The sequence below is a fragment of the Pseudonaja textilis genome, chromosome 1 (assembly GCF_049901715.1).
Source record: "Pseudonaja textilis isolate UNSWEBS1 chromosome 1, rPseTex1.2, whole genome shotgun sequence".
Classification (NCBI taxonomy): Eukaryota; Metazoa; Chordata; class Lepidosauria; order Squamata; family Elapidae; genus Pseudonaja; species Pseudonaja textilis.
In genome coordinates, this window is record NC_141990.1 from 28,348,808 (window position 1) to 28,364,072 (window position 15,265).

The 15,265-nt window shown below is 39.8% G+C and overlaps 1 protein-coding gene across 1 annotated transcript; it reads right to left on the minus strand.

The window, feature by feature from the left end:
• Nucleotides 1–6,798: 6,798 nt before the first annotated feature.
• Nucleotides 6,799–12,183, minus strand: DEFB123 (defensin beta 123). The gene is made up of 3 exons (XM_087921372.1): nucleotides 12,045–12,183; nucleotides 9,951–10,077; nucleotides 6,799–6,938 (listed from the first exon to the last, which is right to left on the minus strand). The coding sequence occupies exons 1-3, from the start codon at nucleotides 12,100–12,102 to the stop codon at nucleotides 6,884–6,886; spliced, it is 240 nt and encodes a 79-aa protein (XP_087777498.1). The 5' UTR covers nucleotides 12,103–12,183; the 3' UTR covers nucleotides 6,799–6,883.
• Nucleotides 12,184–15,265: the final 3,082 nt, after the last annotated feature.

The window sequence follows — 15,265 nt, forward strand, 5'->3', positions numbered from 1 at the left end:
AACGATTTGACTGCGCGAAAAGCAGTTTCTTCCTTGTGACCCCAGTGCCAAGGAGAGTTTTTATCTAAGAGCCTGTGGAGAGGCTCAGCTACTGAAGCTTTATGGGGCAGGAATGATGCATAAAAGTTCAATAACCCAAGCTGAAGTATCTCTCTCAAAAAAAGGACATCTTCCATTTTTCAAAAGAGAGATGGTGAGCTGGCTACAGTATGGTTTCCTTTCCAAAATTGTTACCTAAGGGATGCAAACAAATTAAAACAATAAACGGAAAGTCAAACAAGAGATAAGAGTCAAGCGTGACTTGACTTTAAAGAGTTCTTTTAGATCCTTTAATGTAAAGGTCCAAGCATTTGTTTTCTACATTGATGAGGGCAGCACTTTAAAAATGGGCTGAGCAGAAAACTACATCGAGTGAAAATATTTTGTTCCTTTCATCCTCAATTACACACACGCTGTCCTTTGTCAATTTATCCTCCAGTCCAATTTCCAGAAGCATAACCATTGCCCGCCCAGGCTGGGAATGTGGGGAATGCTTGGAAGTGGTTATCTGGGGAAGGCTAGGCTAGAGATTGAGACTGAACTATGAACAGAAGTCCTGGTTTCTCCACATAGCCTGTCAAATATAAGAATAAACTAGCTTTTCTCTTTCCAAAGCAGCTATCCTGGTTTACCTTAGAAGGATCCCATATGAGCTCCAAAACTCCTGAAGATTTGGAAAACTATGCCTTGCCTGAGAATCAGGAGCCAAAGAGGGCAAGTTGGGTTCTATGGTAGACTTTTTTCTATTACAGGTAGTCCTCGGTTTACAGCAGTTCATTTAGTGATCATTCAAAGTTACAAAGCCACTGAAAAAGATGACTTACAACTGTTTTTCACACTTACAACCATTGCAACATCTCCATGGTCATGTAATCAAAATTCGGCCGCTTTGCAATTGACTCATATTTACGACAGTTGCAGTGTCCCAGGGTCACAAGATCCCCTCTGGCGACCTTCTGACAAGCCAAGTCAGTGGATAACCATTGGTCTGAAGTGGTGCAGGGTTTCCTGCCTAGGCAAGAGGCTGGACTAGAAGACCTCCAAGGTCCCTTCCAACTCTGTTATTCTATTCTATTCTGATGGGGAAGCAAGATTCACTTAATAACTCTGTTACCGATTTAACAACTACAGTGATTTGACAACTGCAGCAAGAAAGGTTGTATAAGGGAGTAAAATTCACTTCACAAATGTTTCGCTTAACAGAAATTTTGGGCTCCATTGTGGTTGCAAGTCAAGGACTACTTGTACTCCCATTGACGTGCTGCACAGATGTTTTGTATTTCTTTATTCTATAGACATTTGTATATGCCATGCATTTTTTGTGAGATTGTTCCTAAAACATCAAATGAATACAAACTCTTTTCTCTAACAATAATACATATTTGAATGTTGGCTTCCATGACAGATGCATATTTTGTACATTTCCCCAGTATATGCATGCATATATCTGGATGAAAGCCTCATAAAATCTAGCAAAGTGAAAATTCCATACAATGTAGCTTCACTTTGGGTAAAAATGCATATAACTGATAAATATGCATTTAACATTCAGAGATTACCGAATCCTCCTGTAATGGATGTTTGGATCACAATCATATACAGGCCATACCTACTCGAGAGACATGAAGATACACTGGTCCCAAGGAGATTAGGAAGAAAACTTTAATTCCCCAGCAACTGATGGGATCTGGCAATTGATTTGACAAAATCACCTGATGTAACAAGCTTGCAAAAATGAGTTTTCCATACTGCCTGAAGGATGACCTAGACCTGAACCTGCAAATACCATTAAGAACGTGAAATTGCTTCTTAGTTCTTGGTTTTCTGTGGGCAAATCCAGCACAGAAATGGAGAGAGTTATTTAAAAAGACTCCTTTGTTGCTTAATTGATGGACGGTCAGGGAAAGTTAAGAAGCAAGGAGGATATTCTTTTTTTTCTTAACAAATTTTATTCAGTTTTTCACATAAAAACAAAAATCTCTTTTTAGTGGACAACACCTTTACATACAAATATGACAGCAATTATACATTCATATATGCATACTTTATTCTATTATTACCTTTTCCATTTCAAATTTTCAGAAAGGAGAGAAACAAACACATTAATTCTAGCCTCTTTCACTAAATCGGAGCACCTTTTTGTTTCATTTCAATTATTTCAAATATAATTCTTTAATATTTATTTTAAAAATAAAGATAAACAATATGTGTTTGCCTAATAATAATAATAATAAGTTGCCAATATCTCTCCTTGCTTTTAATAGTCTATATTATTAATTTAGTTGGTTCTTTAGTCTGTCATATTCCCTTTCCATTACACATTCTTTTTATAAATTCTAAATTAATACAAGTTTTAACACTAAAGAAAAAAACAAGTATAGGTTTCTCCCCTTTTACTGCTTTGAGTGTGACACCTCAGTGGTTAAAATATACCTTTATTCCCTCATCTTGATTCCCAATAAACCATTATTTTTAAGAAGTTACGATAATAATCATTACATCTTTTCATTTGGATTCTGCAGCATATTTCCCCCCCTTAATTTTTAATAAGAGTTATCAATATCTATATTACCCTATTTTCTAAATATTTTTAATTGCAGAAATATTCTTATTACCCCTTGTCACCCTGCAGAATCCCCTTTTTAATTCATTAACCATTATCTCTGAAAAAACAATTTCTTTTCAACATTTTACTACTATTTTGAACCTCAATACACAGTCCAACACAGTCGTCTCCAATTTGTAAACTTTATTATTCTTATTTTTTGACAATCTTAAGTCCAACTTTATTTTATGCCTGTTTATTGCCAAAATATTTTAGTCCAATTTAGTTAAATCTTTAGTTCCGGCTTCTTCCTTTCCTGGTTTGAAGTCCTGCTTAGCTGACAGAAATATTTCCTTTTTTTTCCCCTGTCCCTTTGTAATTTTGCCGCTCACTTTTCTTTTCTTAAAAATTCCATGTTAGCTTAATCCTGGGGTACTTTTGTTTAGTTGTATCACTCAATTGTCCCAGTTCAGATGTTATCTACCTCTTTCTTCCCTCCTGCACAAATCTTAACCCAGCTGAGTCCTCCTCTTTGGGGTGGCCATTTTAAACCACTGCTGCAGTCATCTTCGGGGGGAAAAAGACCAAGCCCAGGAGGGGAGATGCGGCTCCCCTCAACCTGGCAGCGGCTTCCCCCTACTCTACCACCCCTCCAAGGCAGCTTCAGCCCCTAATCGTAATGATCGGGGCTCTCCAATGAAAGAGCACGGACCATAGCTGCAGAGAAATGCGATCTACGGTCTGTCAGTGAGGAGGCTCCGCCTTCTTCCATCCAAGCAAGGAGGATATTCTTGAGAAGAATCATTAGTAAGACTTACAGTACTTACACTCAATGAACCCTGCTCTCCACCCAAATGAGTCATGTTATTCCTTTTTCTCCATTTTTTTCTCCTCCCACGAAAATGACACAATGTTTTTCAGACATTAAGCCTTGATACTCTTCTTGAGATTAATTGGGGCTGGGGGGGGGTTTCCCCCTTGGAATCTTGTTCCTAAATTGGTTTTTTTATGATTTGCAAATGTTAATATTGCCAAAGTCAGCTGACAGTCTCCCTTTCCTTAAAGATGGCATTGTTTCAACCAGATAAAATATTTTTCTTTTTTATGGCACAAAAATTGGAGGGATTTGGACAACTATTTACTTAGTTCAACCCTCCACTTAATGCAGGAAATCCATAGTTAATCTCCCCAAGAGGTGGCTAATGTCTTTGTTGTTAAATTGTTCTCATGAAGGAACTCCAGTGCTGTCCAGAAAATACATTTAATTGTTGATGTACTCATTAGCCTCTCTCCTAGCCAAGACGCCCCAAATTAATTGAACTATAACACCCAGAGTTCCTGGCCAGTGTGTCCTTGCTTGGATCCAATCTCAATATGATTTTGAGGAGGCCAAGTTGGGATATTCTCTTTCTATATCCCTGTCAGTCGTTACAGGCCATATGCAACTTCTCACATGCCATTGCCAGTCTCCCTCATCCATAGTGAGAGTGGATGATATTTTCTTATTTGCCTTCATATTTTTGAAGTTTGAAAGAGGAGACTGTTATACCCAGGAAATGATTTAAAAAAATACGTTTCAATATGTAGACAATAATGTTCTGTGTTCAAATCCAGCTGGTCTGGCACACATGTGCATTGGCCAGCTGTTCTCTTCCGGGTTCCATCACACGCATGTGCACAGTGGAATCTGGAAGAGCAGCTGGCAATGGCTGGTGTGCCCACAGAGAGGACTCTGCATGCCATAGGTGGACCATCATACTTCTAGAAGGTATGCAGCAAAGGAGAAGGGGAATTCTCAGGGAATTAGAGTCTCTCTCTATGAAATAATTTTGACATGGTAGAAAGCAGACTTTAAGAGATATCATAGATATTTATAGCATCAATTAACATTTGGAAGATGGAGATTAAAAATTCCAGGCTGAAAATGGTTGCAAACAGGTTCCTCTTAAGTGAAAAAAGAAATCATGTCTCTCCAGTTTTCATTTCAGGTTATTAGAGCCAAAAAGCCAAGCCTGTTGTGCCATGAAAGCTTCATTTAACTGGCAGCAGAGGTTTGCTTTGCATGATGGTTAATTTTGTGGTGGAAACCGTTTGCTTCCTGCCTAGTCTGGTTCATTCTTTGAGTTTGCAGAGGACTATTCCATTGAAGCTTTGTAAAAAGATACTCCCCATGGAAGGTAAGGCTGGTTGGTCCACTCTATATAGAAACCTGGCTCAACGAGTCAAACAGGAAATCTCTCTCTCTCCCCCTCTTTCTCATTGTAATGTGTACATAAATGATTGTAAGGTTTACATAAACAGGAAAAAAAACTAAGGCAAATAGATTATTTTGCACAGCTTGGTAGAATGTTACTAAAGATTTCAGAGTGGTTGTACAAAACTAAAGGTATTTAAATGCTGCTACAAAGCTTTAGGAATTATGCAGTTTGTTTCCAGCAATTAAACATTGTGAAAAGGGGATATGGCTTTGTATAAGAGTATGCTTGTGGAAGAGAGAATTTAATGTCAGGAGAAATCCAAACAAAACAGAATTGCTTGAAAAGTGGGTTTGGTAAAATAAGAAGGGAGAGAATCAAGAATGAATGGGTGCTGAGGAATGGGAGTATTTATTTTTATTTATTCATTTATTTTTATCTTGCCTTTATTAGTTATACAAAATAACTCAAGGCACTGACCATATCCAATACACCTTCCTCTTCCTATTTTCAAGTCAATAAGTACCCTGCGAGGTAGGTTGGGATCAGAGGTGGTATTCAGCAGGTTCTGACCAGTTCTGGAGAACCGGTAGTAGAAATTTTGACTAGTTCGGAGAACCAGCAAATACCATCTCTGACTGGCCCCACCCCCATCTATTCTCTGCCTCCCAAGTTCCAGCTGATCAGCTGGGTCTTCTTTTGTTGCCCTGCACAGGAGAATGGTGTTGGACAGCAGGTTAGTGGGGTGTGGAGAGAATGTGGATTTTACAGTATCCTTCCCCTGCCACGCCCACCAAGCCACGCCCACAGAACCAGTAGTAAAAAAAATTGAATCTCACCACTGGATGGTTGGTTTGGTCACATATGGAAAATGAATGAATGAGGATCAAATCCCAAAGCAAGTTCTCATGGGAGAGTGACTAGGCAGAGAGGAAGGGAAAGGGGAAGACAAACATAATTCTAGTTATATGGAATCGATGAAAGTCTTCAAAAGAGAGATAAAAGAGAAATAAGAATAAAAAAAGAAAAGGGAATAGATGATGCGGTGTGCAGACATGATGTAGTAAGAAAATGATTTGTAGAGAATGTATGGCAAGTGTTTCCTTTTCTGTTGTTCATTTCTTCTTCTTTTCTGTGCTTTGGGGACATTGCTCATTCTGAAAGGAATAGTGTGTTAGGTAAGTTTTTCAGTGTGTGCTGTTGCTTTGGTTTTGAACAATATCTATTAGATTTGCATAACTTGGCACTGTTCCAATTCCCTGGGCTGCCAGAGTTTTCACACACAAATCTGCAGTGGCCAATTTGTAGCATTCTTGGGAAGTTGGCCCTCCACCCAATTTCAGAAAGTTAAGCCACAAACCTTGAAAAACTAATGTTTGGTGCCATCTTCTGGGCAAAATGGGCAACTATTATTTGGCATGTAAGGATAGCGCTGTTCTTTCCATACCCAGATCTAGTTCTGGAAAAAAAAAGTCAAAGAGCTTTTGTTGATACTTTCATTTCCAATCTTTTCATTTTTTTTTGTTTGATTATTTAAAAATGAATATCTCTTAGTTATGAACTGTTTCCAAATTGCCCTTTGGTTAAACTGCTCTTTTTGTCAGGAACTACCATAAACGCAAGATTTGCCTTCCTGTAACTGAAATTCATTGCTCTGAGGTGAGACAAAATGAGGCTTGATTCTCTTTCTCTCTCTCTCTCTCTCTCTCTGTGTGTGTGTGTGTGTGTCATTTGGCCAGTTCCCTGAAGAGACATCTCCCTTCCCCCCCACACATACATTCCTTCTCAAAGCTAAACTTGCCCAGGTCCTTTTATAACTCTTCATGTAACTTAATTGATCACTCTCAGCACCCTCAGGAACCAGTTCTACTTTGTTGCCTCCAGGGCTATGCCTATAAACACATAAAAGTAACAACCTTTACTTCTGAATGCCAGGAGTAGCAAGAATAGCTTATTTATTTTGATTTCAAATGCAAGAACTCATAGAAACCATTGCAAAGTAGGCAACCTTCAACTGCAGGCCAAGACAGTTTGGAAACAGGGCAATATTCTATGCTGGCAGGGAAAAAGCAGGATTCAGCGGCTCTCAGACAAGACAGATCTTTCAAAAAATGGATGGTGAGCTGGCTGCGATATGATTTCCTTCTGGAAATTGTATTCTGAGGAAAACAAGCAAATTAAAACAATAAGCTGAACATCAAACAAGAGACACTTTATGTTTCAAACATAACCTAAAACTAAAGAGTCGCTTCAGATACTTTAATGTGAAGTTCCAAGCTTTACAAGTACTTTAATGAGAACCACTGTTTCAAAATGGATTGAAGGGAATAGCTACATCTAACAAAAGTATTCCTTTTCTTTAATCCCCAAATACACCCATTCTGGAATGGGACCTTCAGTCTCCTACCCTTGGCTGCACCTCCTTCTCCTCCAGACTTCCGCCTCCCCATCTATTCTTGTCCTATGATGATTTGTCTCTCTGTCCAACCAGGCTAGGAATATGGGTAGTGCTTGGAAATGCCTGGGGAAGGCAGAGACTGAGATTGAACTTTGAATAGAAGCCCTGGTTTGATTCCTCTCCACACAGCCTAAGGAATATGAGAGTAAACCACCTTTTCTCTTTCCAAAAGAAGCCCTGTAGAAAATTCCCATACGAATTCCCCAAATTCCTGAAAATCTGAAAAATTGTTCCATGCCTTGGAATGAAGAGGCAATAGAAGGTTATTTGTGTTCTATGGTAGACCTTTTCCTATTACTCCCATTGATGTGCTACACAGAGCTCTCGTGTTCTTTCATTTCATTATGTACTGTATATTTGAATGTTAGTTTCCCTGACATAGGCATGTTTTGTACATTTCCGCAGGTATATGTGTCCCCATTCCATTTTCCTTTTTTAATGCAAGAAAGTATCAAAAGTATCATTTTACTGCAGGAAAGTATTATAACATCTGACAAAGTGAAAATTTCAGGCAATGTAGCTGCACTTCGATTTAAAAAGTACATAACTGGTAAAAGTCAAAGATGAGAAGTTTCATATCTGTCTGTCTATGTCTGTCTGTCTGTCTGTCTGTCTGCCTGCCTGCCTGCCTCTCCCTCTCATCTAATATATCTATATCTATAGCTATCTTCACTCCAAATTACCAGATAGGCAGCAAATAAATTACACAGTTATCTATCTATCTATCTATCTATCTATCTATCTATCTATCTATCTATCTATCTATCTATCTATCTATCTATCTATCCACATACATACACACAGAAATATATGTATAAAATGTCATCTATCTTTATCTCTATGTCTATCAATCTATCTATCTATCTATCTATCCATCTATCTACAGGTGAAACTCGAAAAATTAGAATATTGTGCAAAAGTTCATTTATTTCAGTAATACAACTTAAAAGGTGAACCTAATATATGAGATAGACTCATTACATGCAAAGCAAGATAGTTCAAGCTGTGATGTGTCATAATTGAGATGATTATGGCTTACAGCTCATGAAAACCCAAATCCAGAATCTCAGAAAATTAGAATATTGTGAAAAGGTTCAATATTCTAGGCTCAAAGTGTCCCACTCTAATCAACTAATTAAGCCATAACACCTGCAAAGGGTTCCTGAGCCTTTAAATGGTCTCTCAGTCTGGTTCAGTAGGAATCACAATCATGGGAAAGACTGCTGAACAAGTTGTGCAGAAAACCATCATTGACACCCTCCATGAGGAGGGAAAGCCTCAAAAGGTAATTGCAAAAGAAGTTGAATGTTCCCAAAGTGCTGTATCAAAGCACATTAATAGAAAGTTATGTGGGAGGGAAAAGTGTGGAAGAAAAAGGTGCACAAGCAGCAGGGATGACCGCAGTCTGGAGAGGATTGTCAGGAAAAGGCCATTCAAAAGTGTTGAAGACTTTCACAAGGAGTGGACTGAGGCTGGAGTCAATGCATCAAGAGCCACCACACAGAGACGGATCCTGGACATGGGCTTCAAATGTCATATTCCTCTTGTCAAGCTGCTCCTGTACAACAAACAACGTCAGAAGCATCTTACCTGGGCTAAAGGAAAACAGAACTGGTCTGTTGCTCAGTGGTCCAAAGTCCTCTTCTCTGATGAGAGCAACTTTTGCATCTCATTTGGAAACCAAGGACCCAGAGTCTGGAGGAAGAATGGAGAGGCACACACTGCAAGATGCTTGAAGTCCAATGTGAAGTTTCCACAGTCTGTGTTGATTTGGGGAGCCATGTCATCTGCTGGTGTTGGTCCACTGTGCTTCATTAAGTCCAGGGTCAACGCAGCCGTCTACCAGGAGATTTTGGAGCACTTCATGCTTCCTTCCACAGACAAGCTTTATGGGGATGCTGACTTCATTTTCCAGCAAGACTTGGCACCTGCCCACACTGACAAAAGCACCAAAACCTGGTTCAATGACTGTGGGATTACTGTGCTTGATTGGCCAGCAAACTTGCCTGACCTGAACCCCATAGAGAATCTATGGGGCATTGCCAAGAGAAAGATGATAGACCTGAGACCGAACAATGCAGAAGAGCTGAAGGCCGCTATTGAAGCATCCCAGTCTTCCATAACACCTCAGCAGTGCCACAGGCTGATAGCTTCCATGCCACGCTGCACTGAGGCAGTAATTGCTGCAAAAGGGGCCCAAACCAAGTACTGAGTACATATGCATGCGTATACTTTTCAGAGGTCCGATATTGTTCTATGTACAATCCTTGTTTTATTGATTGCACGTAATATTCTAATTTTCTGAGATTGTGGATTTGGGGTTTTCATGAGCTGTAAGCCATAATCATCTCAGTTGTGACAAATCATGGCTTGAATGATCTTGCTTTGCCTGTAATGAGTCTATCTCATATATTAGTTTCACCTTTTAAGTTGCATTACTGAAATAAATGAACTTTTGCATGATATTCTAATTTTTCGAGTTTCATCTGTATCTATCTATCATCTACCTATCATCTACCTATTATCTATTTATCTTTGAATTATGGAAAACTGGGAAACTTCTCATCTTTGAATGTTAATGCATATTTTATCCATATAAAACAAAGTCTCTTATACTTAGGAATATGATCACTGTTCCCAAGGAGATTTAGGAAGAAACCTTTCATTCCCTGACAACTTATAGGATCTTTCAATTGATCAGAAAAAAAAATACCTGATGCAACAGCGTCTCCAAAAACTACATTTTCCATATTCTCTGAGGTTTTTGCTGCACCTCCAGCTACAGGTACCATTTTGCTGGTAGCATTGCTTTTTATTTTTTGGTTTTTTGGAGGCAAATCCTGCACAGAAGGGGAGAGACTTATTTTAAAAGAATTCACTCTTGATAGAAAGTCAAGGAAAGGTAAGAAGCAAGGAGAATATTTATTAACATGGATAAGAATCAGAAGAAAGATGAGTGAGGTTGAACAAAATGTTTACAGAATGTTGGAAGATGTAGGCAAATCTCACAAATAGGGAGGCAAATAAGAAAATGTCATTCTCTCCCACTATGAAGGAGGCTGCCAGTGGCCTGTGAGGAGCTGCCTATGGCCTACAGCCTTTGAGAGGGAATCAGGAAAGACTTAAAACAGACAGAAAGACAGAATGTTGCAAGATGCAGTACTTAAACTCAGTGAACCCTTCCCTCCCAAGATGCTTCATACTAGTTCTCTTTCACCCTTTTCCCCTTTTCTTTTCTCAAATACAATATATTCAGCATTTTGCGGCCATTAAGCATGGCCAATTTGCTTGAGATGTAGGGGTTTTCCTTGGGATCTTGTTTCTAATGATGTTTAACCATCCATAAATGTTAATATTGCCGAAGTCAGCTGACAAACTCCCTTTTCCTTAAGGATGACATTGATTCAACTACTGTAGATAAAAGATACGATTTCTCTCTTCTTTATGGCATAAAATTGGAGGGCAACACTGTTTAGTTCAACTAAACAACTAACTCTAATACAGAGTTAGAGACTCCTCTGGAGGTGGCTAATATCTCTTTGGTTAAATTATCATGCAGCAACTTTTGTGTTCTGGGAAACAGTTTTACTTGTTGAAACACTCATCAGCAAACCTACCTGGGTGCTCTTCAAATACATTATACTAGAAGTCCCAGAATTCCTGGGATCATAAGTGGAAAAATTCATCTCCAATTTTCATTCCAGATTATTGGAGCAAAAAAACCAAACCAGTTGTCCATGGAAGCGTCACTTCCACAAGAAGTGACACAATTTTGCAACTGCAAAATTTGTGCATTTCAAATGTGTGTTCCTTCCTCCAGCATGGATGCCTGTAGTCTGCCACTAAGACTCAGCAACCCACAACTGAGTTTTGTTTAGCATAGTGATTAGTTTTGTGGTGAAAAAAACTGTTTGCTGCCTGCCCAGTCTGATTCCTTCTAGTGGGATTGCTATGGACTTCTCTCTTGAAACTTGGCCAAAATACTCCTGTGCAAATTAAAGCAAGCTGGCCACTACACATATCAATTCCTCCATCCCACCCCAAATTGTCAAACAGGAAATGGGTCTCTAAGAAACAAAGCAAAACAAATAATTATCCATACAGTTCTCCCTGACATTGATATGAAGATAAGATGGATTTAGAGTGAAACAGAATTATTATACAGTAATTTAGATAGAAAGGGAAATATAATAAATCTCAACCTAGAAAAGGACCATGAGAAGATAACACTTCCTTGGTTTGTGTCCAAGGTGTTGGTAGCTGTACATAGACCATTTCACTCTCCTTTTGATCTGACTTGGCAAGCCTCAAAGGCAGAAGGATATTCTTTATCAAGCAGTGCACAAAGCATTCAGGGTTTTCTTGAGGAAAATAGGTTGTGTGGGAAACCAGTTTCAGAATAGTCCGTTGATTGAGAGGCATCCAATTAAAAGGCCTCTCCTCCCTTGCGACCCCACAGTCACTCTATCCTGACACACCTTAGCCATTTCCTTGTTTAAAGGGGGCTTAAAAACACATTTTCTCCCCCACCCCAACTCACCCCAACTTCAGTAAAAGAGACCAAGACTGTGTTCTAAAACCCATCTACCTGCCATACGTTGCTCCCCCTTTGTGGCTGAACATTGGCCTGCATGGATGTCAGCCAGGATGTTCCTAAGGATACAGCAAAGCCTGGAGACTCTGTCCCTGATCTGGAAGGTGCTTTCATTCCAGGGCTGAGGCAGAAAAGGGAGTTCTGATGCATGGCTGAAGAGCAGACCCAGACATTTCCTTCCTTTGTTCCTCCCTTTTCTTTTTAACTCCTTACCTGCAGAAACCAGAAGGAGGACAAACAGAGTAGCCAAGAGGAAATGAGGGACCTTCATAGTTTCTGTTAAAAAGTCAGAAGGCAGGAAAGTTTACAAGACACCCAGAAACAGGACAGTCTCTCCGTATTTGACCTGAAAGCTGCCATCCACAATTTATAGCATTCTTGGGAAGTTGGGACATCGTGGCAGTTGAAGCAACATAGGATACCAACCTATTGTCATTGTAAAATTCTTCCTGGAATTTGCCAATCTAACGATTTTTGTTTTGAAGTAACAAAACGGTCACAGAGCATGATACATTTAATTTGGTTACTGCAGATGTGTTCCAATTTCCAACCTTTTTCTTCCTCTTTTGAATATCATTTTAGTGAGGCGGTGGTGGAGGTGGAGAAATATCTGTACAAAAATGCTAGCTGTTTTACCCTCTAGGTTAGAGCAAAGAATTTTTGACCCCATATTAGATAAAAATAATTCCTTACCTGCAGAAAGCAGAAGTTAAATGTGTAAATATAAAGTAAAATATGTGCACTGTAATCAACAATTAAATGATCTGTACAGATATCTGTATGTGTATGTATATGTATATGTTATGTCTCCTCTTGGAAATTCAAACGAACAAACACAAAGCAGCCGTTACACAAACAAATCAAACTGTAGGAAATAACAAGATAACCGGCTGGCAAAAACTGTTAGGACTCCCCTTCAAAATTCAAACAAACAGAGATCTCTTTGCAGTAACGTCCTCATTCAAAATAGACATTTTGTTTCTGGCGAAAGGCACCAGCTCAGCTGTGTCCTTTTATACCCATTAAGGCAACGTACTAATTAACTGGCTTGCCCTTCTGATTAAGGTTCCCTGGTTCTGACGTCAATCCACGATCTAACAGTCATCAGATTCAAAGTTTCTTAACAGTACCAATCCTTCCAATCACAACACTATCCCCCACCGCAGGGCCCTTCCCCCGAGTCTGATGTTTAACTTGACGATGTTTCGTTGACAACCCCACTCTGTCTCCCACAGCCAATGGAGGCATCGCTCGTTCCAATTGTCTCAGGTGGTCTACACATTGGAGACTTGGAAAAGAAATACCATTCTGCGACCAAGCCACCAACGGATTGTGCAAACGCAACCAGGACATTCCGAGGGAGATGAAGGTTTGAGGTGATATAAAAACTTATCGCCTCCTCATGATCCCCAATGATCATACGCACTGGCTGGGTGGCGAAACGAATGGGCCCAGACTTGAGCTCACGCCCATCCACGGTTTCCACCTTAATGGGTGGATGTACAGCAACCAATGGGATCCCATAGTGCTTAGCAAAAGCTCGGTCCATAAAGCTGGTTGTAGCCCCTGAGTCCACCAACGCAACAGCAGGAATTCCCTCCTTCTGTGACTGTAGAAAAATTCGAGTGTCCAAAAGTAAATGCCGAGGAGGGCCAGGATTTACTTCAGCAATTTGAGGTGGAGATGTGAAATGTGTCCGACCTAGGGTTTCCTTGAGGTCAGGTCTACCCTTTTTTCCTGACGAGCCAAGAATGGTTTCAGGTACGGGTCTGCGGTTCCCTCTCCGATTGCAGGAATTAACAAAATGTCCCAGACCCCCGCAATAAAGGCACAAGCCTTCCTGGAACCGTCTCGAACGTTCCCGCGCTGTTAAGCGAGGGCGGAGTGCTCCCAACTCCAACGGCTCCTCTGTCTTAACCATGGGTTGGAAAACTCTCGGTGGCGTGGGTTGTGCATGAAAAAACGAAGATGGTTCCATACCGAGCCGTTTGTGTCCACGTTGCTGTAAACGAGCTTCAATTCGTAAGCACTGAACTATCAATGCATCCAAAGTTAAAGCCCTCTCTGCATGGACCAGCTCATCTTTGATGGCATCAGACAAGCCTTCCTGGAATGCAGCCATATGAGCCGGTTCGTTCCAGTTGGATTCCAAACACAGCAAACGAAATTCTGCAACGTAATCTTGGAGGGAACGTTTCCCCTGATTTATATCCCACAAACGTCTGTCCACAGTTTGTATCTTAATTGGGTTCTCAAACATCACTTTCATTTGCTGAAGAAAACCCTGGAAATCATTCAACAACGGGCTATCTTGAACTAACAAAGGAGTAGCCCAATTAGCAGCCTGCCCAGATAAGAGGCTAAGAATGAATCCTGTCTTGGCCCGATCATTTGGAAAGTTTTCAGGCCTCAAGGACATAAATAATTGACACTGCCCCAGAAATGCCGGAAACATGTCCATTTGCCCAGAAAATTTCTCCGGCATGGATACTGGGCTTTTCCTCACAGGAGGGGCAGGGGGAACAGCAGCAGGGCTTGGTAAGCTGGAAACATAATTCAGCAATTGTGTTACCTGATTCTGAAGCATCACATTGCTTTGCAGGAGCTGATTTATTTGCTGTTGCTGCTGCTCAACCAAACGCTGCAATTGATTTAAATCCATCTTGCTTGCAAGATGGTTTGTTTAGGCCAGAAACAATAATGTTATGTCTCCTCTTGGAAATTCAAATGAACAAACACAAAGCAGCCGTTACACAAACAAATCAAACTGTAGGAAATAACAAGATAACCGGCTGGCAAAAACTGTTAGGACTCCCCTTCAAAATTCAAACAAACAGAGATCTCTTTGCAGTAACGTCCTCATTCAAAATAGACATTTTGTTTCTGGTGAAAGGCACCAGCTCAGCTGTGTCCTTTTATACCCATTAAGGCAACGTGCTAATTAACTGGCTTGCCCTTCAGATTAAGGTTCCCTGGTTCTGACGTAAATCCACGATCTAACAGTCATCAGATTCAAAGTTTCTTAACAGTACCAATCCTTCCAATCACAACATGTATATATTTAACAATCAAACCAATCTCCTAACTACAAATGAAGATGACCTCCTAGCAGATCCTTCACAGATAAAACAAATGAACAAATATACATCATTAGGAAGATGTACAGATAAAGGTTCACAGAGAATATGAACTTTTAATGAAAGATATTGAAGGCTGTTTCTTTTTTCTTCAATTTTTATTTGTGATAATGGATTTTAATATGTAATGCAATTAATCCAAAATTAAAAAAAAATGTGAATGTCTGCTAACACTTCAAATGTTTGTGCCAAAAATATTTTTTCTTAATTAATTAACTATTTGTTTCTATTCTTAGGTTTTATTATTAGTATCCCGGATGATACCCTTACTCACTGCAAAGTACTAAAGTGTTTCAT

Coding starts and splice junctions, on each gene's coding strand:
- DEFB123 (XM_087921372.1), bottom strand. CDS start 12,102: ATGAAGGTCCCTCATTTCCTCTTGGCTACTCTGTTTGTCCTCCTTCTG. Junction 10,078..12,044: donor CCTCCTTCTGGTTTCTGCAG/GTAAGGAGTTAA, acceptor CCTTCTGTGCAG/GATTTGCCTCCAAAAAACCA. Junction 6,939..9,950: donor TGGAGACGCTGTTGCATCAG/GTATTTTTTTTT, acceptor TGTTTTCCTCAG/AATACAATTTCCAGAAGGAA.